The following is a 24,193-nucleotide window of genomic DNA, read 5'->3' as shown; positions in this document are numbered from 1 at the left end:
TGTTCTCTGCATTAGTTTCAGTGCTTTTAAAGTCTCTAAGAAAATTATGCTTATAACTGTGTTAGGGTCCGAAAGCAGATTTCTGGATGCAGACCAAAACTGGAGCTCAGGAAGGGAAATGCGCACGCAGAGTAGCAGAACTCGAGGCCGCTGTGGCTGCACAGTCAGGTACCATTAGGAGCACCAGAGAGTACCACAGTTCTGGCTGCTGTAGCATTTGCTACAGCCCCCCAACCTGCTGCTCCACTGCGCCACAAAAATGCATGAAAAGCCCTTTCCCAAGCACCGGGTATGCTGTAGGAATTAGCAAATCCGAAGCAAACTCTGCATCACTCCTGTGACAACCATGCAGTGTCCCTGGGAGGTGCGAGCTCCCCGTCTCACAGGCACGTGGCGTGGCAGCAGTGTCACACGTGCCCCGCGTGCCCAGCGCTGCGCGTGCGGCTGCAGCCGCCGCGTCTCTCCCGTCCCCTGCTGCTGCAGCCGCGACGCCGTTTGCAGCGCGGTGCTGGCTCTGCCGCCCCCAGGGTGTCCAGGCGCTCACAGGGGGACAAGGGGGATGTGTCACCTCACAGGACCTTCGCACCAGGGACACACGTCCTGGCCCAGGCCTGGCACCGTGCAACCGCTTCCACCCCCTCGTCTGAGTCTCTGGTCTGTATCTTTATGAGTTCCCTCAAGAAGGATCTTACGAAATTAGAGGTAAAAATCTGGAAAAAATGTGATGCTGTCACCATTTGAATTACCCATTAAGTCCCCATAAACATCCAGCTTATTTTTGCTCAAATCATTCCACTGATCAAAGCAGCAGGGTATGAGGGAAAATGAGTAGGAATTAAGACCCTTCAAAGAAGTAAAATCTTTACTACTTATGTCCCCCAAAAAAGGGATGCAGAAATGCAGCATCTCCCAATTTACCCCCCATGTGGCAGAATTCCAAACCTCTTTCCATATGCTCCTAAGTGTTGAAAGCCCAAATGTTCTATATCTTGCTGCCAAATTCCCTGGCTCTTTCCCAACAGCTCTTACAATACAGTTGGGTATTGTCTAGTAAAAAAAAAAATTACCTCAGACTGATAATTAAAAATATATTTGATGATCATATAGATATGAATGGCCAAGGGGTACTGTGCTGAATGAATCATTCATGCTCACAGCTTTCAAATCAGCAGAAATCCACCTTGCTCAAATTCCTGAAGTTCACCCAGAACTCGGTGCTTGTTGCAACAAATATCACTGCAGAACCTGAGGAAGTGGAGAGGGAAGCGGATGCAGAGCCCGGGGCTTCCTGCCCGACCTGGGCTGCAGAGCGAGGCTGGGGCTTGGGCAGACGGTGCTGGGTGGCTTTGGCTCCTGTCTCGTCTCTTAGCCCCACAACATCCAGCGCTAGCAGCTAAAGCCTGGGTTCTGCAGCTGGGACGGAGCCAGCCGTGCTGCTCAGCGCTGCCCGTGCACGCTGCACAGCACACGGGGGCTAGAGCTGCCTTGGAGCCTCACGGGATGAATGTTGCAGCCTTCCCTCTGCAATCTTCTTCCTGAAAACCCCCCTGAGGTCTGGGAATGATGCAGCTTCATGCAACTACTTCCTACCTGCACGCAGGAGCTGAGTGCTCTCTCTTCTGCCTAGCAGGCAACACTATCTCCAAACTGTAGACTTCCAAAATAAAAAGCTATTTCCACTCCAGAGAAGATCCAGCGATGTGCTAGGAAAAGTCAGCGAGTAAAACCAATGAACAGATGCTGATATCAGAGCATGCTGTGTGAATCTGCAGATACTTGTGCTCAGCAGCTCAAGGAGCCCTATGTGGGGGTCTGTAACAGGAATCTGCACTGCACGTGTCAGCCCAAGCAACTGCAGGTACGTGAGACCTCAGAGCACAAAGCCACAGATACCTTCGTGGCAACAGAATCAAGGGCCTAAGCCAAGATGTGATAGGTACCTGGTGCTGAGAGAGGGGGGTGTACTTGGAGACACTGCAGCTTTTGATGTTATTGCCAGCACATGCTGCTAATTTACAAGTAAGGTCAAGTAAAAGGAATGTTAAAGGCCTTGAGGTCTGAAGATGTTCATCTCTAAAGCACAAGAGGCTGTTGTAAAAATCCTCCGTTGTTCAGGATAGAGTATTGTTATCTTGTATGTGGAAGACTTCAGGCTACTGTGGATGCTCTGTCCTCTTTTTCCCTGTAACATTCTTTGACATCCCACTTCTCCAAACGCTTATCTTTGTACCGTATCACATGCATTAATTCACCATAGGTGGAAAAACAGTGAGTGTGTTTTTGTGCATTAGAAGCTATCGACTGTAACAACTAGCATGTCATAAAAACTGGAAAAATAAATAGCAAGGAATAATTATGAACCAGATGCAAGCAGGACTGAACGTAGTGTTTACTACAGGGGAAGTCACCTGTGAAGTTGTGGTACGAGGGTACAAGTCTGAGCACAACTGGGCCCTGGTTTTGTGGGCCAGTTGGTGCTACCATAGTGTACTTCTTAGCAGGTACTCTGAGGGTATGTTTGGCAATAGGTTTTCTGAAGATTGACGTAGTGCAGTATCTTACAGCAGCATCACAGAATTCTTCTATTTGTTGTATACCATAAGACTTACTTTTTCTCCAGTAAGGACTTCAAATGTGGATCTTCTTTACTTTCTCTAGAACCCCTCCTGATTTACATCAGTTTGAGCAAAAGCAGGATCGGGCTCCGGTTAAATAACTAATGCAGCTGTTTTGCTGAACCAGCTTCCTGGCTGGGAATGGATCCAGTCAGCTGTGGATAACAAAACCCAGTAATAGAGATTTCAAAGATTTCATACATTCGTTTTTTTTAAATATTTGCAGAGTTACTTTTCTTACAAAATCTGTTATGCAGATGTTAGGAAGTAATTACTGTACATGAATCAGAAAGAAAATGCATGTCTTGCATTGGACATGTGTGAGTGGACTGAGTGAAGAAACCAAAGATAAATGAGGAAAAGCTAAAAGGTATCTGAGCAGATTTCCAATGGTCAGAGTTTTCCATAGGTCTGTGAGAAACAAACAGCACAAGGCTGGCTAGGGGGCTCTTCTAGTGATCCGTGCATCTGCGGGGCATCGAAAGCAACATCCCTGCTGCCTTTCCTAGCAGCAGCAGAATTGCTAGTAACGTTCTCACAGTTCATGGGTGGAAGCTGAATTTAACTCTGTTTAAGCAGGTACAGCTTCCATCAACATCAAAGAGCCATCAGTAAACAGAATGATGGATGGATACACTTCCAAGATCCCGAAGCATCCTTAGATCAGTGCACATACAAGTGTAAATAGGATTAATCATACGAGTTAAAACTCTTGTCTCTGTGCACAGAATTTTCACTCCTGAAATGCAGCCAGTCGTGTTGGTTGGTCTGTGACACGGCACGATGGTGGCAGCAGGAAAGCGCCCAAACGACCAGCATGGAAAACAGAGCCACCGAACGCGGCTGGCCAGGGTGGGCCTGGGCAGAGCCAAGTGCGGGCGCTCTCCGGCCACCGCAGCAGCTACCGCTCGTACACAGAGCACTGGTGGATGCACTTGGAGATGGGATAGGAATTAGGAATTGCATAATTGCCTAAACAAAATCATTAAGGATGGATTTTGTCCTCAGCTTGCCTCCAGTACTGAGCCCTACTTTTCCCTGCCCTACTTTCTCCCCCGTAAAGTAAAAATATTATCCTTTCTTTCTAAAGTACTTTGAAATCTGAGGTAAAATAAGAGCTAAAGGAAATATTTCAATAAATAATAATAAAAATATGGGGTGTCTTTTATGGCACTTTCCAACAGTAGCTGTTAAAGCACTTCATAGAACAGGTTGGTGAAATTACCTTTACCTTACACGCAGCTGCAGAAACTGAGATCAAATAAGGAAATAATTCACCTGTACCACTAAATCTCCCTTAAGATGCCTTTTAGGAGCATAAACCATACCTCTAGATTGTCCTCATTTTTACACATGAATTCAATTTGATTCAAAAAACAAATTCCATATCAATAACTATGGTCTCCTTAAAATTCCATCTCACTATTTATTAACCTATAAATGTTATAGAAAGAAAAGTTACAAAAGAAGCCTTAAAAATTACAAACCAGCTGGGATGTTTAATATTTCAAGTCTAAATCATAATATAAAACCTCATTTTGAGAAATGCTATGAAAGCATCAGGGTTGGGTGCATTTTAGAACAGCATTTGTCAAAAAAAAAAAAAAAATCTTGAACATTTGGGTTGCCAAGGCAGAAACAAGCACCACAGACACATTTCCCCCTTCTGGGGATTCATCAAGGTTGTGCAGTGCAGCTGTTGTCTTCGAAAAAGAAAGTATCAGCCCCTGGCTGGAAGAAACAGAAACATAATTATGTTATGATGAGCTGGAAAACATGCAAAGAAAAATTGGAATGCAAAGCATGATAAATGATGCTTTGTCAAGTGCGAAGCAGCAAGAGAACCAGGCGGCACAATAATAACTCTTCTCTAGTCAGTGCTTCCACCTCGGCCAGCAAAGTAAAGCAAGAAAAGCACCACTCTACCTACCACAGAACAGCTCCGTCTCCTTGCTGTAATATTTAGTCCTACATTATTTAGTGTAATATTTAGCACAGTTATGCCGGGCTTGTAAAGCAGATAATGCAGTTATCCTCCGTGATAAAAATGAGAAAAGGAGCAGCCAGGTGCTTCTCAAAATTGAGAATAAATTCCACAGAGAGAAAATGGGTAATATTATCTTATTCCTGATTTTTCAACATTTTAATATTCAAAGTTTTGAATCTTTTTCTTAAAGACATCTTTAGGATATTTTCTTCTATAAAATGCCAAAATTTTATCCAATAAAATAGTGCCAAATTTTATCCAAGATGGCTATATGCAGCCGTCTCAGAGTGAATAGGAAATGCCATCCCAGAACAGACTTAATAATCTGGCTGTCCTCACAAGGACAGGGATGGGCTTCCCCTTCAAGGGCTACAGCAGGTTGTCTAGGGTGGAAAACCCTCAAGTTTATTCTAGGATGTAAGAGAATCCAGTGGGAAAACAGACTAGTTATAAACCATCACAAGAAACTGCTGTTTAGAAACCAGTGCTGGCCAGGGATCAAAAGGGAAATACATATAAAGGAAGTGTTCTCAGGATAAAGGGGAATCTGATAAAAATAATTTTAAAAAATTCATGAGGAAGGGGAATTTGGTGGGGTTATTTTGACCACATACGCCAAAGGCGCAGAGAAGCTATTACTGTGCCCTCTAGTGCCTGAGAATTGCAAATATGTACCAGAAATTTCAAAAATCGGAGATTTTTCACATGAAAAAAATTGCCCAGAGAGTTATTTCCTGTAGCACCTAGTGTGGATCCTCTCCCTCTGCGGGACACGGCTAAGGCTGCAGAACTCCAGAACTGCAAACACCCCAATTGATTCTGAAACGGGGTTGTCAGCACGACTGTGTCAGCCCTCCCCGGGCAGGCAAAACTTCGGAACACAGTTTCAGGCTTTGGTGTTGAGTTTCCTACCTTTGGAGGATGTCTTTTATATCTTCTGTGCTAGGAATGCCTCAGAAGCTGATATCAATGATGTAGGTTTTTATGAATAAAAAAGCCCAAACAAACACCCAAACAAAAAAGTGTATTTCTTCAGTAATTAGAACAACCAGCTCTCAAATTAGCAGTTACGTAGGATGGGCTATCTTTTATAATTCGATTTACAGGATGGAAACCTATATTCTAACTGCATACTTTTAAGGGTGTATTTTTGGTCCTATTAAAAAGGGAGCACAAACTAGATACCATTCACTCATAGAGCATCTGTTGTAGGCACACCTCTATAAGTGACTTCTAATGACAGCAAGATTTGCAGAATTTTTATTGCTTAAAAAAAGGAGTATTCTTATCACTAATTATTTTCATTTACATAATAAAAATACTTTATTGCTTGACTGTAGTTTAGTATCTAGAGGTATTAAAGCACTTGCATGTTAATCTAATAATTCTATTCCCACTGTGATTAGGGAGAGCATAAATAGAAAAAATAATTACTGGCAGGCAGCAAATCAGTGGAAAGCTGCAAACAGTTTATGTGATCCCGAGATCCCAGCTCTGCCCCCTGGGCCCTTCTCCGTTGCCCTCGGCGCTGATTTGCGATGAGCTGTGTGAGACAGACCTGCCAAGCGCTGCCAAGCGAGGTGAAATTCCTGCTGATCCTCCTAGCTGAACTTCAGCCATAAAACCGTGTCCTTTATCGTTTTCTTCCACAGACCACTTTGCCTGACTCCATGCTTATTCGTTGTCTAGAAGGCATTAAAATAGATGTTTTATGGAGAAACCAAAGGAGTTAATTCCGGCCCCCGCTCCCATCTCCTCCCTATACGTGTCTCATTCAGCGATGCCACCAGGCAAGCAAAGGCAGTTCACACAAAAACGGCTGAGTGGCTGCACTGTGGCTGGGGACGAATGCAAGAACAACCAAAGAGAAGACAAAACCTAAAATAATGTCTCTAAATTGTCTGCAGCTCCTTCGCTTTCCCCTTTTATTTCTCCTGGCTTCATCTCCGTCGCTCCCCACGTGCTCCCTTGCCTTCGCGAGCTGTTCTCCCGCCAGCTCTGCCTGCTGTAACTTGGTGCTTCTGTTGCAGCTGAGTTTTTTATAACCACACACTTAGGTGGTTTCTTTTTGCTTCCTCTTGTCTCTGTAATTTCTTTCCAAAAGTCTTTCTCGGGGTCCTAGTGAGAAGACCCACAAATAGCTCCGTGCCACCAAGCCCCCTGCTCTGCGCAGAGCCCTCCCTTGCAATGTAGGGGTGTGAAACAAGCAACCGGAGCAGAAGGGTCTCCGAAAATCTCTTTACCTCTATGTGCCAAGAGGATATGATCCATTAAAAACACATTTTGTGAACCAAAGTCTAAATGACAAAGAAAATGGAGTCTCATTGCCTCCGCCTGCCGTCGGGATTGCCCTCCAGCCCTCATGCTCTCTTCCCTCCATCCTGCCGTGCTCTCTTCCCTCCATCCTTTCTCTTATCTCTAGCCTGTTCCCTCTCTCCCCTTGCTGTGATAACAACTTTTCATTATATCTGCTTCTTTGTCATCTGCAAAATTGATTATTTTCCTAAAATATGCTTTATGTGAGGGATAAATCCTTTTTTCTCTTCTCCTACGGGTACCTTAGGAGTCAGTGGAGATGCTTAAACTAAGCAGGGTTTACTCTTCAATACACAAATACCTTTCCGGACAAGGCTTAAGCAATTACTGAGTTAGTGTAAAGATTCACCAAGTGTATTTCTGTGCTTTATTAAGAAGTTGATTTAGCTTAAACTGTATTTCCAAAATGTATTTCACTCCACAGAGAAAAGAGAAGACGTTACGGTCTCATAAATACTGCATGCTCAAACATCCCTTTGATTTCTCACTGAGAGACGAGGATGCAGTAATTGCTCTGCTCAAGCTTTGTGCTGTTTTGGCTTCACCTGGGTGAATCCTTCAGTTCAAATCCACACACTTTTCTCAAGTGGCTTTTCATTCACGCCTGAGGCTCCAAACAAACATCAGGGAGCGAGTCGCTCGATTTTCACTCTGTTCTGTAGGAAATAATCATTACAAGATAGGTGCGTTAGGGGTGGGAATGTCCAAAATTCCAGGGGGCTCCGGATGAGCTGGGGAGCAGGGAAGGAGCGGGGATCCCGCTGCTCCTCGCCGGGCTCCTGCGCACCAGGAGCCTCCGGAGCCGGCAGGACCGCTGGGAGCCGACGGCATCGCGGTGTCGGGGGAATCCCGTGTCCGGCCTCGCCGCTCTCTCCACACAGCGTCTTGCCCTCGTGTCCCCACAAAGGTCACTTCTTTCGAGACGCTATTTTTATCCCGGATTTCAGAGTGGGAATTTTCCTCGTCTCCCCTGCCCTCGCTGCGGCCCTGGGAGCTCCGTAATCCCAACCCATGGCAGGAGAGCAGAGACAGCTCTTGGCAGGTCCAGACCCCGGTACAGACCCAGGAGCGCTCCCACAAATAACTGTGTGAGCCGGGGAAAGGGGGCTCCTTCTCTTTCATTCTTGCAATCCAGTTACCATCTGATCCATATCCCTTCTGTAAATGTAATGCCTTTACTTCTGCAGGCTCCGAGCCGGATAACAGCGCCCAGCAGAGCTTAGACAGTAGCTGCCCAGCAAATCATCCCTGTGCAGCTCCCAGGGTCCTGCTGAAGACCCCGTCAGACCTAAATCTGCCTTGTTATGAAGAGCCATAAATGGCTTTTTCTCTTGAACAATCACAGTTACGGGAATATGTAACCTTGCTCTTGCAGTTTATAGCTAAAAACCCTCTAAGGCATTTCATATAAATGACACTAAAAGGGGGAAAGATCTGCTTTTGATTTCCTTTTCATATGGATCATTGAGGCAGTTTTGCATTTATTGTTATTGTTATTGCCATGTATTTCTTTCCTTGCTTCAGCCTTTGTTCCCAGGTTGGGATCTCCTGGGCTCTTGCCTAGTTTAAAAAAAAAAAAAAACTGTTAAGAGGTGCCTTTCCTCAAAAAAACCTCTTGTTGCATATGTAAGTATCTAAAAAATTAAAATGTATATTATTACGTTGAAACCTAAAAGGCCTGAATCTGTGCTCTTAACCTAGGCAGTGCTTTAAAGCACTCAATAAACGCTCAGCATTACCGGGATTAGGAGGCAGAGCCCCGTCCCCGGGTCCTTTAAAGCGCGGTGGCTCCAGGGGCGCCCCGCTGCGCCGGCCGCACGTGCGCAGCCCCGCGCAGCCCCGCGCATCCCCGCGCATCCCGGCATCGCCGCCGGGCTCAGCTGCGCGCCCACAAGGGCCTTTGCGAGCGGGAACGGGGGCGAGAGGCGCCGTCGCGGGGCGCTCCCGTGCGAAGAGGCTCCTCCCGGCCCGGGGCCTGCGGGAGCGGAGCGGCCCCGGGCGCCCTCCCGGCTCCCCGCGCCGCGGCAGGAGGAGGCGCGCGCGGCGCTTCCATCGCCGCCTCCTGCATCCCGCCTCCTCCTCCTCCTCCTCCTGCCCTGCCGCGCCCCGCGGCTCGAGGTGGCTCCCGCGCGAGATGGCTCCGCGGCAGCGAGCGCTCTGAAACGGAGAGGAAAAAAATACCTACATCTCCCCACTTCCCCCCTTCGCCGCGGCCGAGGAGCAGCGAGTGCCAGGAAGGAAGTAAAGTTGCAAACAACCTGCGGCAGCTGTAACTTTCTGGGCTGCTCCAGCTGCATGTGTTCAAGGTGCCTTTGATGTGTGCGGCAGCTTCTGGAAAGTGGACTGCAGCTTTCCCACTCCTCAGCCCTCCCCTCCCCTCCCACCACCGCCACTTCAGCCCACACACGCAATTTGTTTGAGAGAAACTGATGAAATGAACAAGAAGTGGTGAATTTCCCAAGCGACTTTCCGTAAAGAGCGAGCGCGGAAGAGGAGCTGCAGCGAGCGCAGCGCCCGGAGCTGCCCACGAGGGACCGGCCGGCAACCGCGCGGGACCTGTGGGGGCTGCTGGAGTGTTAATGTCTCTCCGTGGTGAGATGCAAAAAGCCTCATCTGCTGGCGTTTGACTTGCGATGCCGGCTGCTCACTAGAATGCAAACCCTTGCACAGGATGAGAACAGGTTTGTGGCAAATTCTCCTGGAAATGTTTCGCTCCCCAGCACCACCACCTTCCTGTCTGAGATGTCAGAGAAGATCGTAACAGTGACACAGTGGCAGATACCTCCGCTGGGTACCCTTTGCTGTTCTTTGGAGATGTTAAGGCAGAGATAAATCTTTTATGCAGCTGTCTTTTCCTATCTGTAGCGGTTGTTGCACAAGCTGCACTTGATTGCAGCTAAAATATTCTTTTTAAGATCCATTTCACAAAATGATGAAAAATAAACACAGATGGGAAAAGTGGGGGAGAGAAAGCTGTAATGAAGTAGCAATGGTGGATTTATTTTCCTTCCTTCTCCCCTCCAGTGCCCTCCCCCAAAATGCGAGCTTTTTCTGATCACAAAATGCTAGGCAGGCTTCGATTTTAGAGCAGCAAAGATTTTTTTGGCTCTTTGGCTGGGATGTGGAGGAGAGACTTCCAGCAGCGGTGCTTGCCTTACTGATTGACTTTCCTGAATGCCTGTAGCTACTCAGCTTCTGCCTTGCCTTCATCCCTTCTAAAGTATGTCTTGCTTCTTCCATCGCCTTGCAGGTCACTCGTCCAGAATGCCAGAGGAAAGTTCCCCAAAGCGGAGTCCTCTGAACATCCCATATAAGGACCTGCCTCATATCATCAATGCTGACGGGCAGCATCTCTTCTGCAGGTATTGGAAGCCAGCAGGAACTCCCAGGTGAGCACTTTCAAGCAATACTCTTTCTGCTGTCAGTAAATAAGGCTCTGTTCATGTAATTACTATTTATGGCATGACTGGCATTGCAGGGGTGTGTGAATACAGCTTTACTGAACTGCTAAGATGTTTCCTTCATCTGAGAAAGCTCCTACTGTAAATACTGTATTCTCCAAGCCTTTGCTTGCTCAAGTAGGCCTTACTGCTGTGAAACAGATCGTTTTTATCGATGGGCAGTTGGGCAGGGTGGCAGTGCTACAGTGTAGGACACACAGGTGTCTGAAGCCCATCGGCAATTAAAAGTATCTTCAGACTATTGCCACAGGCAGAGCAATGAGATGCAGGCTTACTGATGTCTACTCCTTTTCATTTTCTCAGTGCCAACACTTCAAACAGCAGCCTCTGAATTCAGTTTGAACAGTAATTGCAGAAATCTCAGGACAGCAGGACTTGGTTTGACTGCAGTGCTTTTAGGGGTGTTTTAAAATTTGTAGTTAATGATTTAAGGAGCTCCTTCACTGCAAACTGATTTCAAAACTGAATTGAAATAATGCCTTTTACATAATTTAATTTATCTCTTTCCTGTAATGGATTTCTGTGCTGATTATGTGCTGATCAGAATCTGCTGTAGAAAGCCAGCTCAGTGCTTCCCTAGTTGTTTATGATCATTTTTCTTTGTGACAGTGTCTGTTTTAAGATTCTGACTTGCATATATTCCTGCATAAGTAGCTACTTTATAAAAATCTGGATATTTTGTATTGTTTTCTTTTTCTACAAGCCATCAGGATAAGCTATAATGATTTTGTACAGCCAGGAGGCATTTGGGGAAAAAGTTGTTCGAGCAGTTAGTTGGGAGCTAAACTTTGGCCAGGTTACACATCCTTCAATGTCCAAATCAGCCCACAGGGGTGCTGAGAGATGGAAAGGTCCCAGCTAAAGCTGGTCCATGAAACCTGGCTGCAGGATTCATGCCAGCCAAGCAGACATTCGCTGTGGGAGCGACGCACAAGGTGGCCAAGCAGCCCGGCAACGTCCGCTGCTACCGCGTCCCCTCGGGGAGGTGGTGCCCACTGTGCCCAGCTGGGTTCACTGGCTCTAGAACATCCGTCTTGGTTTAAGATCACCTGGTCCACAGAGCGTTGATTAGTTACTTCCAATTGCTGCCTTGCAGAAACGGGGAGAAAACTTCTGGGCATTGGTATTTTGCATAGTCCTTGTACCGGCCTAGAGATTTCCTCTACAGAAAAAAACTGGTATCAAAACAAGCTTCTACTGTGAAACCAGCTTGTCTCATATTATAATGCTAATTAATCATTAACTGCCCACAATGTTCTTCACCGAGTTATTGAATCGCTCTCTCTTTTCATCTTTAATTTCTTAGCAAATTACTAGTGAGTGGATATGTCTTTGATCAAGAAATGAAAGGATGATAACGAACTGAAAGTTAAAACTTGGCGTCCAAGCTCTTCGCATAGTTAATATTTTTCAGGACTCTGTGCACCAAGCAGTTAATTGAAAGGGAGTTTGCCCTAGTTTTGTGACAACAAAGTAGATGGGATCAGTGTTGCTCATTTACAAGTGCTTCCTAAGTGTGTGTTTGTGCGTGCATATTTGTGTACAAGGCGTGGGCATGCTGTTTATTATTAGCTCTTTCAGCATTGTTATGTATGAGAGATTGTAAGGAACTGAATAACAAGCTGGGGGCCTGCATTCTACATTCAGAAATGCTCTTGAAGTGCTTTGATAGAAAGGCAGACCAAAAATACATTTTTTCCTATCACTCTTCATAAGTAGCTCAGCGTTTTCTGCCTCATATGCAGAAGCTCAGCAACTTTCATCTAATTTTAAATGTTCAGCAAAAATGGTACGCATATATATAGGGAGAGAGAGACACCTCGGGGGACTGTTACAGGCCCATTACCAATTTATGCTATTTCTAATACTGAAGGCAACTCTTTCCATCGTCTAACTCAACGGTTGATTCAGGTTGAAATCCTAACTTTAATGAGCAATGCTATAATAGCCAAACGGCGGGATCTTTCCTTGATCCATTATGTATCTAACTCCAGCTAGGGCTACAGAAACCTTTTGAATGCAGATGTTGGAAGGTTATCGTTGACTTGGCTTCTATTAGAATAGAACGTATCATCCTTGATCCCCTCAGGGAGAAAGACCAGGGTGTCTGCCAATGGAAAAATGAACGTGGTGCCTGCCTGGGGCTGAGCAGCACACGAAGGGCAGCCCCGCTCCGAGACGTCGCCCCGCGGAGCCGCCGCTTTCCCTCCAGCCCGTCGCGCCGGCCCGCGGAGCTGGCTGAGGCCTGTGCTGGCCTAACGCGCCGTGGCCTCGCTTTTAAAAGCTGTTTGTCAGGAAGATGGGAAATTCTGTAAGGATCCGTTGCCTGCTGCTCCCAGATGCCCAGGCTGTGCTCCTGCGCGGTGCTGCTCTGCCCCATCAGCCCATCCTGGTGCACATATGGAAGCTTTGTTGTACGTGCCACCGAGGCCAAGGTTGTGGTGCCCGTGAAAGGCACCTATTGTGAGTTCCTCCGCGGGGTCCGCTTTTTCTGCAGGGGGATTTAGGTGATTACTTCGCAGGAAGCTGACACACAAAGGCACTCAGATGTCACAGTGATTAGACGAGGTAGACGGAGTAGGTATTAATGGCGCTAAGGAGGGAGGCTGGCTGTGTTTGCCACTTCTTCTTGGGCCAGGAGGTCACTCCCGAAGGAGAGCAGGGGCCGGGGTGGCCTCTCTTGCCTGCTCGCAGCAGAACAGCTCTCAAGCTGCCCAACTTGTTGAGCCAGTTTCGTCTTAAGACATAATTAAGCAATCTTGTTGATGCAGTGCAGAAAAGGCCAGCGTGTTCCGGTGTCATTTTCTTGTGTCATGCCAACAGCGGGATTTATGGAGCATGACAACAGGTAACTCTTGGGCGCACAGGGCTCTCAGTAAATGCGAAGCTTAAGAACTGGGCTAGACAGAGTAAGTTCCGTGTGTTTTAATGTTGTTTGGAGGAACTAAATCACTGATAACAAAACATTAATCTCATGCCTATGACATGTCCAAGTAACTGAGGAAATTCTACTTTAATGGGTCAAAATATAAGCAAAAACAACAGCTTCATGCAAGGATAAAATCTCGGCCACCACTCCAAGCGGCCTGAGTCAAAACATGAGGTAACAGGAGGTGAGGAACTAAGAGACCACGTTCTGTTCCCAGCTCTCAGACAAAGCTGCTAAGAATAGAGGTGGGATGAGGAAGAGGAAGGAAAGCAGGGAGAAGTCAAGACATTTCCTTTGAGGCCCCTAAAGGGCCTGGAGAAGTTCAGAGATGACCTTCTTTTCCTCTCTGTTTTGTATCCCTTAGCCTTTCTGGATGCCTCAGTTGTTACTGTCACTGCTTATGTAAGTGCAAGCAATTTGAGGATCACTTTCAGCCCCTCTGTATGACCCTGAGTAGCCTTTTGAGATTCATGGACCTAGCTGAGTGTTTTAAAGGTGCTGGTAACCTGTAGCCACCATTGACCTCAGACAGAGAGTTCATCTCTCCCCCATAGGTATGGATCGGTTACTCTAGGCTGAACTCTTGAAGCTGGGGACATTGGAAATGCTTGAGATGCTTTGGAAAAAGCGGAACGTCTTCGAAGGTGAAGCTTCCTCATCAAGCAGAAATAACAATCTGGCTGTCTTGATAGATCGCTAGTATCAAGGTAGTGATCTCGAGGTTCACCTACACCTAGGTACATGATTGCAAGCAAGTGAAGACGAGAGGCCACAAACGTGTTCCTGGTTGCTTGTTAATGCGGAGCAAAAGGGGTTGACTCAACTTTAGGCGTGGTGAACCCGGTATTGTTTGGGTATAGCCTGACCTTGCAGGGCTTCTTTCAGTAGTGCTTACAAAAAGGGTGATTAAAAATACAAAATGAAACAAACAAAACCCACCCGCTTTTCTATTTACATTTTATTTGGATTTTATGCTTTAAAAAATGCCTGCTGTTCATTCTGACTTGTTAGCATTGAAGCACCAACCCAATAAGAAGAAAATATATTTCTCTCTTCCTGAAGGACTTTTCAGAATTGCCTGTGGTGCAGAAATACAGACTGCCTTTATACTTGAACCAGCCCTTAAATTGTGGAGTATTGCTTGCTGATTTTGGCACTTTGTTGCCAGCATTTCTATGGCATTTCCAGAAAAACTGCCCAGCTCCCAGCATGAGCAGATGACAAAGTTGAATGTGACTTTCAGAACCTTCCAAAATGTATAAATAAATAAATAAACTGAAGCAAAATCAAAGCAAAAGGAATCAAGTCGCTAATTATGATGGCTTTAATTATACTGTGCAGTGTTAGACTTTAGACATTGAAAGTGAAAAAATAGCTGTCTGATGCATTGAATGCATTTCTGTTCCATTTGGCTTTTTGGAATTGGTGGCAGCTCAGCTGCAAGAGGTGTCCAAGCAAGGTAGCCTCCTTACAGGGATTTCCAATCCAGTGTCACTGTGGAACGGGACTTCTGTTTGCACTAACGAGGTCGACCTCAAACAAAAGCACAAGGACCAAATGTGTCTGGTGCCTCCACGCATGGTGCACAGGGCAAATAACAGATTTTTGCTTAAGGATTGTCATTGTCAAATCAACATTTCAGACTATACTTGCTATATTGCTCTTGCCTGCGTCTCTGAAGCCTCTCTTCCCCTATTCATCAACCTCATATATGTTCCTTTAATGCTTATGTTCTCTTTGCTCTGCATGACTGCTTTATTCACTGTGAATGGGGCAACCTTTTGGCATTTCTTCTTCATTTCCAGAGGGTGGGCAAATTAACAAAGAAGTTTCACGTAAGAGGAACCCTTTGACAGGCAGGAGAGCAGCTTCCATTCTTGCTACAGATGTTTCCAACAGCTTTCATTAGTAGGATTTTTCCTTCAGTCCTCACAAGAATGTTCCATGGAAGCAAATCTGCCTCTGTTTTGCCATGGAACCCAAGAATAAAGCAAATATACTGCTTCGTGAATAACAATTGTTATTAAGCTGCCCCTTTTGCTCAGGTATGTGCACTGTTCAGGCCAGCATCTGAACACGAGTGTGCAGCTCTCCTGTGGAGACAGGGCAGCTTTGTGGATGTTGGTGCATGAGAACAAGGTGGCTTCAGTTCCCTGTGATGGATCTCAAAGCAGCAAAATTTCATCCTGGCCCTAAGACAACAGAAGACAAAGCAGAATCATTCTTAGTGCCACTAACTAGACGAATCCTTGGGAACAGTCCCGGCTGAATATCTCAGGTGGTGGCAGAAACATAAAACAGATATTCTTGAGATTTTATTGCAAAACTGAGTTTCTGCTCCTGATTCTGCCTGGGCAAAGACTGCATACACCTTGCTTCTCTCATGCAAATAGTGGGATTCTACTAGTGGGATTAAAAGCCAGGCCAGTAGTCTTTGGCTGATGACCCTGATGGAGTTCCCATAGCAGAACACTCAACAGTTAGAGCCCTGCCTTCCCACCTGCCTATTCCCTTCAGCTTTTTTTTTTTTTTTTTTTTTTTTTTTTTTTTTTTTTTTCAGCCTTGGCAGGCCCAGCACTGGCTTTTTTATCAGGCTCTGCTGCATATATGTTTTTAAGAGCACCAAACTTGGGAGCACTCTAAATAATTTAGTTATTTCTTCAGTGACACAACAGCTGAAGCTGACAAATACAGCGTGTTATCAGTGTTCCAGGTACAAGAGTTCTCTACTTCACTAGCACAAGAAAGAGGTTTAGACAACATAATAAAAGCCAGTTGCATACAGTTCCTTGCCTCAGCTGGAGCTCACTCGTTCTTGATGTTCCTTTGGGAGTGACCAGCAGCTCTTTCAGATGACTCTAAGTGTGTCCCCATCACGAGCTGGCTGGTACAGGCGTGTTGGCTAGAAGAAGGCGTTTCTCCTAGATGCCTGTTGTAGCGTTGGCTGGTATTTCTTCGTGGGTTCCCCTCAAGCTGCTCTGCTTTGTGCTTTTTGGAGCCAGCACGAGCCTCTCATCTCTTTGTTCTTCTGGGGAAGTTCCATTGTTCCAAGCCTTGTCCCTGCAGAGCCGTTTGGCTGAACTGGCTTCCTTAGGTTCAGTCACCCTATTGTCCTCATGTGCTTCCACTTGAATGGCAGCCACCAGCCTTGAACAATTTGCTATTGTCCCTTACCTAAGAGATGTGACACAGCCCTGAGAGCAAGTGGCTGACTCCTCATACCCTAAAGTAACCAAGGAAAGACCAGTGTATCCTACCCATCAGATTCCATAAGTTGTACTTGGGCAGATCCCTTCCCTCATCCCATCTATTCTACAACCCCAAATTCTATCCCTATCTATACATCCCTACCAGTACCCCTACCTACATCTCTACCAGTATGGAAATTCTTACACCGTATCCATGTGGCTTATTATCTCTAGGAAGTAAATTACCACTGGCAGGGTGAAGTTTTCTGACATCACTGAAACTGTACCCATCCCAGAGTGTGTTTTTGCAGGCCAATAAAATCTCACTCATGTAAACTGGAAGGAAGTACCCGGACTGGTGCAGTAATGCCAGGTAGCAACCCTAGGCTTATCCTGACCATAACCACCTTCTAAATGGGGGTGACGAGTGACTCCGTCCCATCTAGCCTAAGTGACTCCCAGGTGGAGGCACTGGTAGTGCTGCCAGGAAGGCCTCCCTGTCCGGACACGGTGTAGTACCACGGGAATGGCCTTGGGAGCAGGCAGGGAGCACCCAGGGGAGGGTAGTCCTGATGGCCAACGCGCGGCCTGGTCGGATCTGCCTGCCTCCAAGGCTGCTTCTCCAGGCTATTCGCAAGGTAGCTAAGAGCAGGAAGGTGGATGGGTCTTACAGTGTGCTGTATGTGCAAATATGGTTGGTTTTCCACAAATGCAGTTGTTTTCAGTGTCCCGAGACACTGAACAACACCCTACTTCATGTTTACTTGTATTGGAATTGAAGCAATTTTCCTTCTGTGTGATGGACGTTAGCTCTTCAGGCAGGGTCTGGCTTCATTTGTGTTTTGGCAGGCACTGCCTTGATGATGGGAGCCTCAGAGTCCTCCCATCCTATCACATTGATGGCAAAGGCGGATTCCCAGGCCTGGAAAACTCGGTGTCAGGTAACAGAATGAAGAAGTCAATGAAGAAAAGAGAAAAAGAAAACTGACAAAAAGCATGGTCAAGACAGTCATTACCCAGTGACACAATGACCAGCGTTTTAGAGAATCACACCCTTAACTTGTCTGTGCTTTGATTTCCTCATCTAGAAATTGCTTTAATCATCCAGGCGAGGGATGGAATGGGTTCATTGCAGAGGAGCCTAAAGTCACTGTCTGCAAGTTGCTAGAGAAGCTCAGCTGTTCTCTGAGGTTTCCTGGAGGAAACCAGTGCTTGGGGTTTGAAGTGCTCGTTGGTTAAAGAGAGATTTTTAAAATCTACCTGCTGATACATTAGTTGTTCTCTGCTTTTCAGCTTCAGTTGTCCCAGCAGCAATCTATTAGAATAGAGAACAAGAAAAAAAAAAGAAAAGGAAACAAAGTATTGATAGCTGGGCTAGAGGCAAACCTTTGGAGGTAATAGAGTAGTAATCTTTTGTTCCAGTATTGAACATGAATGGATAAGGAGAAAATGCTCAAACAACTAGAGAATTGTTAGACAAAAAAGATTACTATTATTTTTTTCAGGTATCTGCCTGACCGATGTTGAACAGAACTTTTTCTGTATGCTTTGTCTTCCTTGTTCAAACTGAAAGATGAACAGTGGGGGAAAACTCAAAGTCTTTAGCCTTTTTTAGCATGGATGGACAATTTAATTTGCCCTAAGTATCAGCAGGTTAGCTCTCTCCCCAGCTAAGCTTACCTTTCTTATTGTCAACATATTTTTTATCTTTATTATTCCAAACTATCTTGGTGATGTTTCAAATTCAACTGTCAAACTCCAGAAATCTGCAGTCGCTCCATTTGCCAGGCTGAAGGAGTTCGGAGTGATGGGAAAGCAGTAAGTAATTAAAGTGCTGCAGAGATAACATCGAGCTGAGTTAATAGTTAAGCTTTTTCTTCTCTTTTTTCATTCCTGTGTGAAAGCTAGTCTACAATATTTGGAATACTAAAACCTGTATTCTGAGCAGTATTCATAATCTCAGTTCATTAAAAGGATATTCAAGCGATCAGGATTCGGTCACCTCCTGGCCCTCCATAGGGGGTACTAGAGGTGTTGTCCTGAAAACACACATATTGTCTTGCTGATCTTACAAGCCCCACACAGGTTCGTTAGGGCAGAAAATTTTCTAAATTTCCACTTTTTCCTTTCCAGTTTCACTGTGGCCCAGTGCTTGTAGCGCAGGACTGGTACTCAGGGAACCTCTGGTGGTGTTTTGGCCCCACAGATTTCTGTAGGGTCAGTATTTACCATACACTGCATTTCCATCCTATTGTCATATTGCTACAGACATAGCTTTTTACCTCTTGTACTGTAGGTTACCTGGCAGTGGTAGGAAAGGCTGCTCCTTCCCTGGCATGGGGGAATGGAGCAGAGGACCTTCGGAGACCTCGTTCATTCCTCTGTGCAGCGGTTCAGCCATAACAGGAGTTGCCCTCTTTGTAAAACACTTTGATTTTTGTGAATGAGGAGTGTTGTACAAAATCCAGCTGTTGTTATTATTTATGCTATTTATTTACTAGTCACATTTCTCCAAGCTGAGGATTTCACAGATTCAGTCAGCAGACTCACTTTGTTTATATTCAATTTCAATTTCACTTTCAGTGTTTGGGGAATGTTAATTTGTTGAACACTGCTCCTTTTCCCGAAAATCAGTAGTTTTACGCATGAGAAAGAAACATCATATCATTCTTAGGCATAGATTCACATTGCTTTTTTGAAGCTTAATTTAAGGTTTCTGACCAGCAGAGGTTTGCTTCTGCGGTGTGAGCTTTCCTGCTAGGGAAGATGTCCCATCACATCTGACCGAGAGGGCCCCGGGCCCTGCCAGCGAGGTAGGCGAGGAGAAGCTCTTCCCTCCCTGTCCCTGTGGTGACAGACGCAGGCGTCACGCGCGGCCCCACAAACCACGTCTTCGAAGTTGGCAGAAGGGAAGCTGAAGAGGAAGGGCAAAACATCCTTCCTGCCGTGAGCTGATGCGGCGGCTCTGACACTGCCGGCAGAGCCGGGACGAGCAGGGACAGGGTTAATACTTGTAATACTGAAAGAACTTGCTCTTAATATTGTTAAGGCTTCTTAAAAATGGTCACAAATATGTGATATTTCTCAGTTTCTGGTGAAGCAATGCACATAAAACATAGCGTTCCTGCAGCAGAATAACAGCTTGTGGTTTAAATAAATGTTGTTATTTCTGCCTTGCTGTAGGTGTACATGTATGTTTTGGTTCAGTGACTGCCAGATACTGTAAATGAGTATTGATTTCCTTTTCTATTTTAAGCTTTACTGCAGAAAAGACATCCCACATGCCTTTAGCTTTCTTTGACTACCTAAAGTGATTGCAGCCAAGGGCATATCTCACTAAATACTCTTTTTATTTTATTTTTATTACTCATTCCTATTTTAGCAGTTGCACCCCAAGCTGGTCAAGGCCTCATTCAACATCTGGCATTTAAAGCTATTACATCTAGCTCTTTTTGAGACTGAATCAACAGGACTGTTTAAAACTAGTGGCGAGTAATTCCTTATTTACATTAGTGGCAGCCTTTACTGCCATTGGAGAAGCTGCCTTGGTGTTAGGAATAAAGGAATGTTTTAGGAAACAAGCCTGCTGTAGCTAAAGTCTTTGGACAGATAAATTGGCTCACTGTGACCAGGAAATAACACAGACTTGGATTTGGCAATGGTAGACAGAAGTCTCTATCCATTTGTTAACTTGTAAATCATCTGCAAGTAAACCACTGCACCTCAGCAGTGTTTCAAATTTACATTGATTCAAAGCATGAAGAAATGTTGCAGCCTTTAAAGCATATGTTCCAGTAATCACTGTTCTAACAGGATTACTGTGTGTCACGTTTAACTGTTTACATTCAACTTACTCTTCTACCTCAGGTCTGTGGCAAACTTGGAATAATTAATTAATTGGTGCTTGCTCAAAGCCTTGGCAAACTCTTTGCCTGTGACATTACTAATTTCCCTAAGGAATAGTTCCTAATATTGATTTTGACACAGCCTGTAAAACCTCTCTGCAGATACTCTTTTCATAGCTGGCCAGTGTTGAAGTGCTGCTCTGGGATACGCTGAGAGAGGATTATTCATTGGAAATTAATGTGCTTAATCTAAAAGTATGCTAAAATATACATAACTGCTTTATGATTAAGAAATCAGTCCTGGAGTTTCCGTCTCTATATTTATAGGATAATTCCATACCGGCTTTTGGAAAATCACTCAGAAAAAAAGATTGGCAGAGGATACTTGGGTTATCTATGACCGATTTGAACTGAACTTGACTTTTTACAAGTTGGTCCATGAGTTAAAGGTAACCAGTTAAGATTCCTGTCAACAGAGAAAATCACAGACAACATTGGATGAGGAAGGTAAATGTGAGAGAGGGTAATTGCCTGTGTGAGGGGAAGAAGTAAGCAGGAATCTCTTAGCACATTATGGTGCATTGCCTAGTTACAAACCATGCTGTGAGGTCTAAGCCTTTCAGGGAATTGAGGCTTTATGCTCTGCTTTGAACTGCTGCCATAGATGTGAATTCTATAGTCAGTGCTTTATTAAAAATAATAATACCCATGCTATCTCAAATTCACAGGGCAGGTAGAGTGTCGTGTCCTTGTTTGCTCCTTGCTTATTCACAGCTTTCTTCCAAGACAGTGAAGAAAGGTACTCGCCCAGGTAAACCCAGAATGCCCTTCAGTTGTGTAGGTTTTGTTTCAAGGAATGGCTTGAAAGTCTGACCCTCTTGTGCCAGATGTGTGCTTTTCCATATCTTCTATACACAGGTGCCAGGGTAATAATCCGAATTCTTCCTTTAATATCTTTTCCAGTATTGTGTTTCCTGTGCTACCAGTATCGTCTACTCAGTAAGATAACAGCCTGGAGATGATTAGAGCCATGGCTTGAATCTAAAATGCAAACAAACCCATTAAAAAAAATTATTTTTGGGGAGACTGTCTATGCAGAAGCTGTTGCTCAGATGAGCCCAAGTTCACACTGCTGGTGATGTCCAGCTCCTGCATGAAGAACAGCTTGTGCGAAACGCGAAGGCAGCCTAAGTCTGTACATGTATTTTAAAAGACATGGTGTCCCTGCTTGAGCAGGGGGCTGGGCTAGATGATCTCTAGAGGACCTTCCAACCTCAACCATTCTGTGACTTTCAGAAACAGCGCTTAACATTAAAGAAAGGTTGTGTTCTCTACGCCACTTTATGATTTGTCTTAGGGAAAAACTACTTCCTAGGAAACAACTGAGAATAATCAAGCAAGCAAACGTGTTACTAGCACTTAAAAGCCACCAAATGCTTGTGTGGCCTGAACCAGAGAAATGGCTTTACTAAGAAATTTCCATCACTTGAAGCTTTTAGATGCTCAACTAGAAGTGCTGCGATTGATACAGAAATACTGCAGGCTCATTCCATTTTCTGTGCTATGTAAGGTGAGATCAGATGGTCAAAATGGTCTCACTGGGGCTTGAATGTAATATAGGGAGCAGTCTTGCATGGACTAAAGTAATCTCTTAATTGAGCACACCTTGTTCCCAAATGGAAAGCTCGTTTCGGGTTCAGCTGGGTTTGCCAGGCTGGGAGCTTTTGGAGCCACGAGCAGTAGACTTCACTGTCACCAGAGCGGGTCCCAGCGCACACCAGGGCTGCAGGGGAGCCGAGTCAGAAGGAACCACCTTTACCCAGTTACTTTGGAAGCGAATCTTACTTTCCTATAAAATAGATTTTTGGCTGTTCAGCACAGTTTGAATCCTAGTTTGCAGCACTGTGTTTGGGTGATAGTGACTGCACAGAGCTTCTGGCCCCTTCGCTGCAGCTTGCTCATGCTTTGGAAGCACAGGCCCTTTAATTACGTAAGCTTTTCTTTTTCCAAAGCTTCGGCTCACCAGGCAGTGATTTCGAGAAGAAGCTGCAGCAAAACTGGCCAAACTGTGATCTTTGTCCCTTTGGGAATCTTTCGAGATTCAGTACCAGCCTCAACAAGAGGGGGAGATCTGCTCTTGCTTTTACCCTCTGTTTGTTGCTTCTCCTTTGAGCATCATGATCCTGCAGCCGTCTTCCATCTGCAGTGACTTTGCTTACAAGTAAAAACGAATTTTGAATAAAATGAACAGGAAACATCATTATCTTCCTGCTTTCCAGGGGGATTTGTGTCACAAATTCCTTTACTTCTTCAAGTACACCCCCTCTACACCTTAAAAGTGATCTAAAATGTTGGGCGTGATTTCAGATCAGCTTGAATTGTGCAGCTGATGCAAAACGATTGCTCTTTAAATAATGCACAGTCGCCTGAGAAAGACACTGAATGCTTTGTGCATTCATCCTCATAGCTCCCCTTGGGAGACGTGACCTCCATTTTCTCTCTCTTGTGCACAAGGAGGTGAACTGTGTTGCCCTTGTACCGCAGAAGGTCTGCAGCAGAGCAAAGGACGGAATGAGGGGCCTGGTGCCAGTCTTACTGTGAGCCCGATGAGGAGGCAGTTCCACCGAACCCCCCTGGCCCCCCTCAGAACTTCATTTCTGCAGTAGAAATCCTAATTCCCTCAAAGATTCCAGTAAATATAGGGATTAAACCAGTGTGCTCTGTACAATAGTCAACGGTAGCGTCGTGAGGCAACTGCGGCACCAAGGCTGGAGCTGCCTGTGTCTCCAGGGCGCGTGTCACCTCATGGCCATGGGGCAAACAGGGGGAGTAGGGCCGAGAGTAGACATTGGGAGTAGGACCGAGGGTAAACAGGGGATGAGGGTAAACATTGGGAGTAGGAATGAGGGTAAACATCGGGAGCAGGACCGAGGGTAACGGGGGGTAGTACCGAGGGTAAACAACTGTACATGTTGCCTGCTGCCTCGTAGCCATGGCAGCAGGATTTCCCTGCTGCCAGGGAAATCGCAGCTCTGCACTCCAAGTGGGCCAGTGTCTCCCTGAGGCAATCCGTGTAATCCTAGAATCCCTTCTCTTCAGTTTTAGCCAAGAAAGGGGTGGGAAGATCCTGCCTAGGAATTTTGAATTACACAGCGTGCATTTCACCTCTGATCTGAGCCTTGTGTCCCTAAAATATAGCTTCCAAGTTTCCTTCAAACAAAATACAGCTGGTCTCAAATGTTAACTTCACAGAGATTTGTGTGGAGCCATGCAGTTGCTGGTTCGGATAACTCCTTCCGTCCTACCCCCACCTGAAGTTTCCTTCATCTCTTTTCCCTGCAGTAGACCACTCCTGAGTTACTCTCAGTGAGGGCTGAGCTCTTCCAAGAGCTCCCATAAATCAGCATTAGTGGTTTCTCTTCATTGTTTCATGCTGGATCCTGTGGAGCCCTTTGCACTGAATCCTCTCTGTACTGTACAGTTCTGTCCCTGCCCCACTGATTTAAAATGTCCACCCTCCCAGGTGTTGTTGGATAACCTGCCCATGTTGTAGCTCCTGGAGGTCATGTCAGTTCTAAAATTTCCTCCTGACATTATGCAGGTGAAGAATTGTTGCAACTTGACCATTTATCATGAGGCTAGACTTGCAGTCATGTGTGTGTGCAGTTACTGAAGTCGGCAGACTGGCTCATGAGATCAAGATGCACAATTTTTAAGACTGAGCCCTAAACCTCTATCATGCTGTCCAAACCAAGAGCAGCCCTTTTGGGGCTGGTTTGAAGGGGAAATTCCACTCCCAAGCCTGAGTGGAGGCAGAGTTTGTTGGAAGGGTTTGTTTTTTAATTGCCAGGT

At 45.5% G+C, this 24,193-nt stretch overlaps 1 protein-coding gene across 2 annotated transcripts in view; it reads left to right on the top strand.

Moving 5' to 3' along the window:
* Positions 1–9,101: 9,101 nt before the first annotated feature.
* Positions 9,102–24,193, top strand: part of MGLL (monoglyceride lipase) — a 63,076-nt gene continuing 47,984 nt past the window's right edge. The window contains exons 1-2 of one of the 2 annotated variants that reach the window (XM_088534661.1): positions 9,102–9,599; positions 10,169–10,307. In XM_088534661.1, the coding sequence (XP_088390787.1) occupies positions 9,590–9,599; positions 10,169–10,307 (149 nt within the window). In that variant the 5' untranslated portion in view covers positions 9,102–9,589. The remainder of the gene's footprint in view (positions 9,600–10,168; positions 10,308–24,193) is intronic. The other variant, XM_010225290.2, reaches the window with a different exon arrangement.

This window comes from Tinamus guttatus, unplaced genomic scaffold, assembly GCF_059628265.1.
Source record: "Tinamus guttatus ecotype Peru unplaced genomic scaffold, ASM5962826v1 Tinamus_guttatus_pri_ptg000580l, whole genome shotgun sequence".
Classification (NCBI taxonomy): domain Eukaryota; kingdom Metazoa; phylum Chordata; class Aves; order Tinamiformes; family Tinamidae; genus Tinamus; species Tinamus guttatus.
The sequence above is the reverse complement of the archived record's forward strand: the minus strand, read 5'-3'. Positions and strand labels throughout refer to the sequence as shown.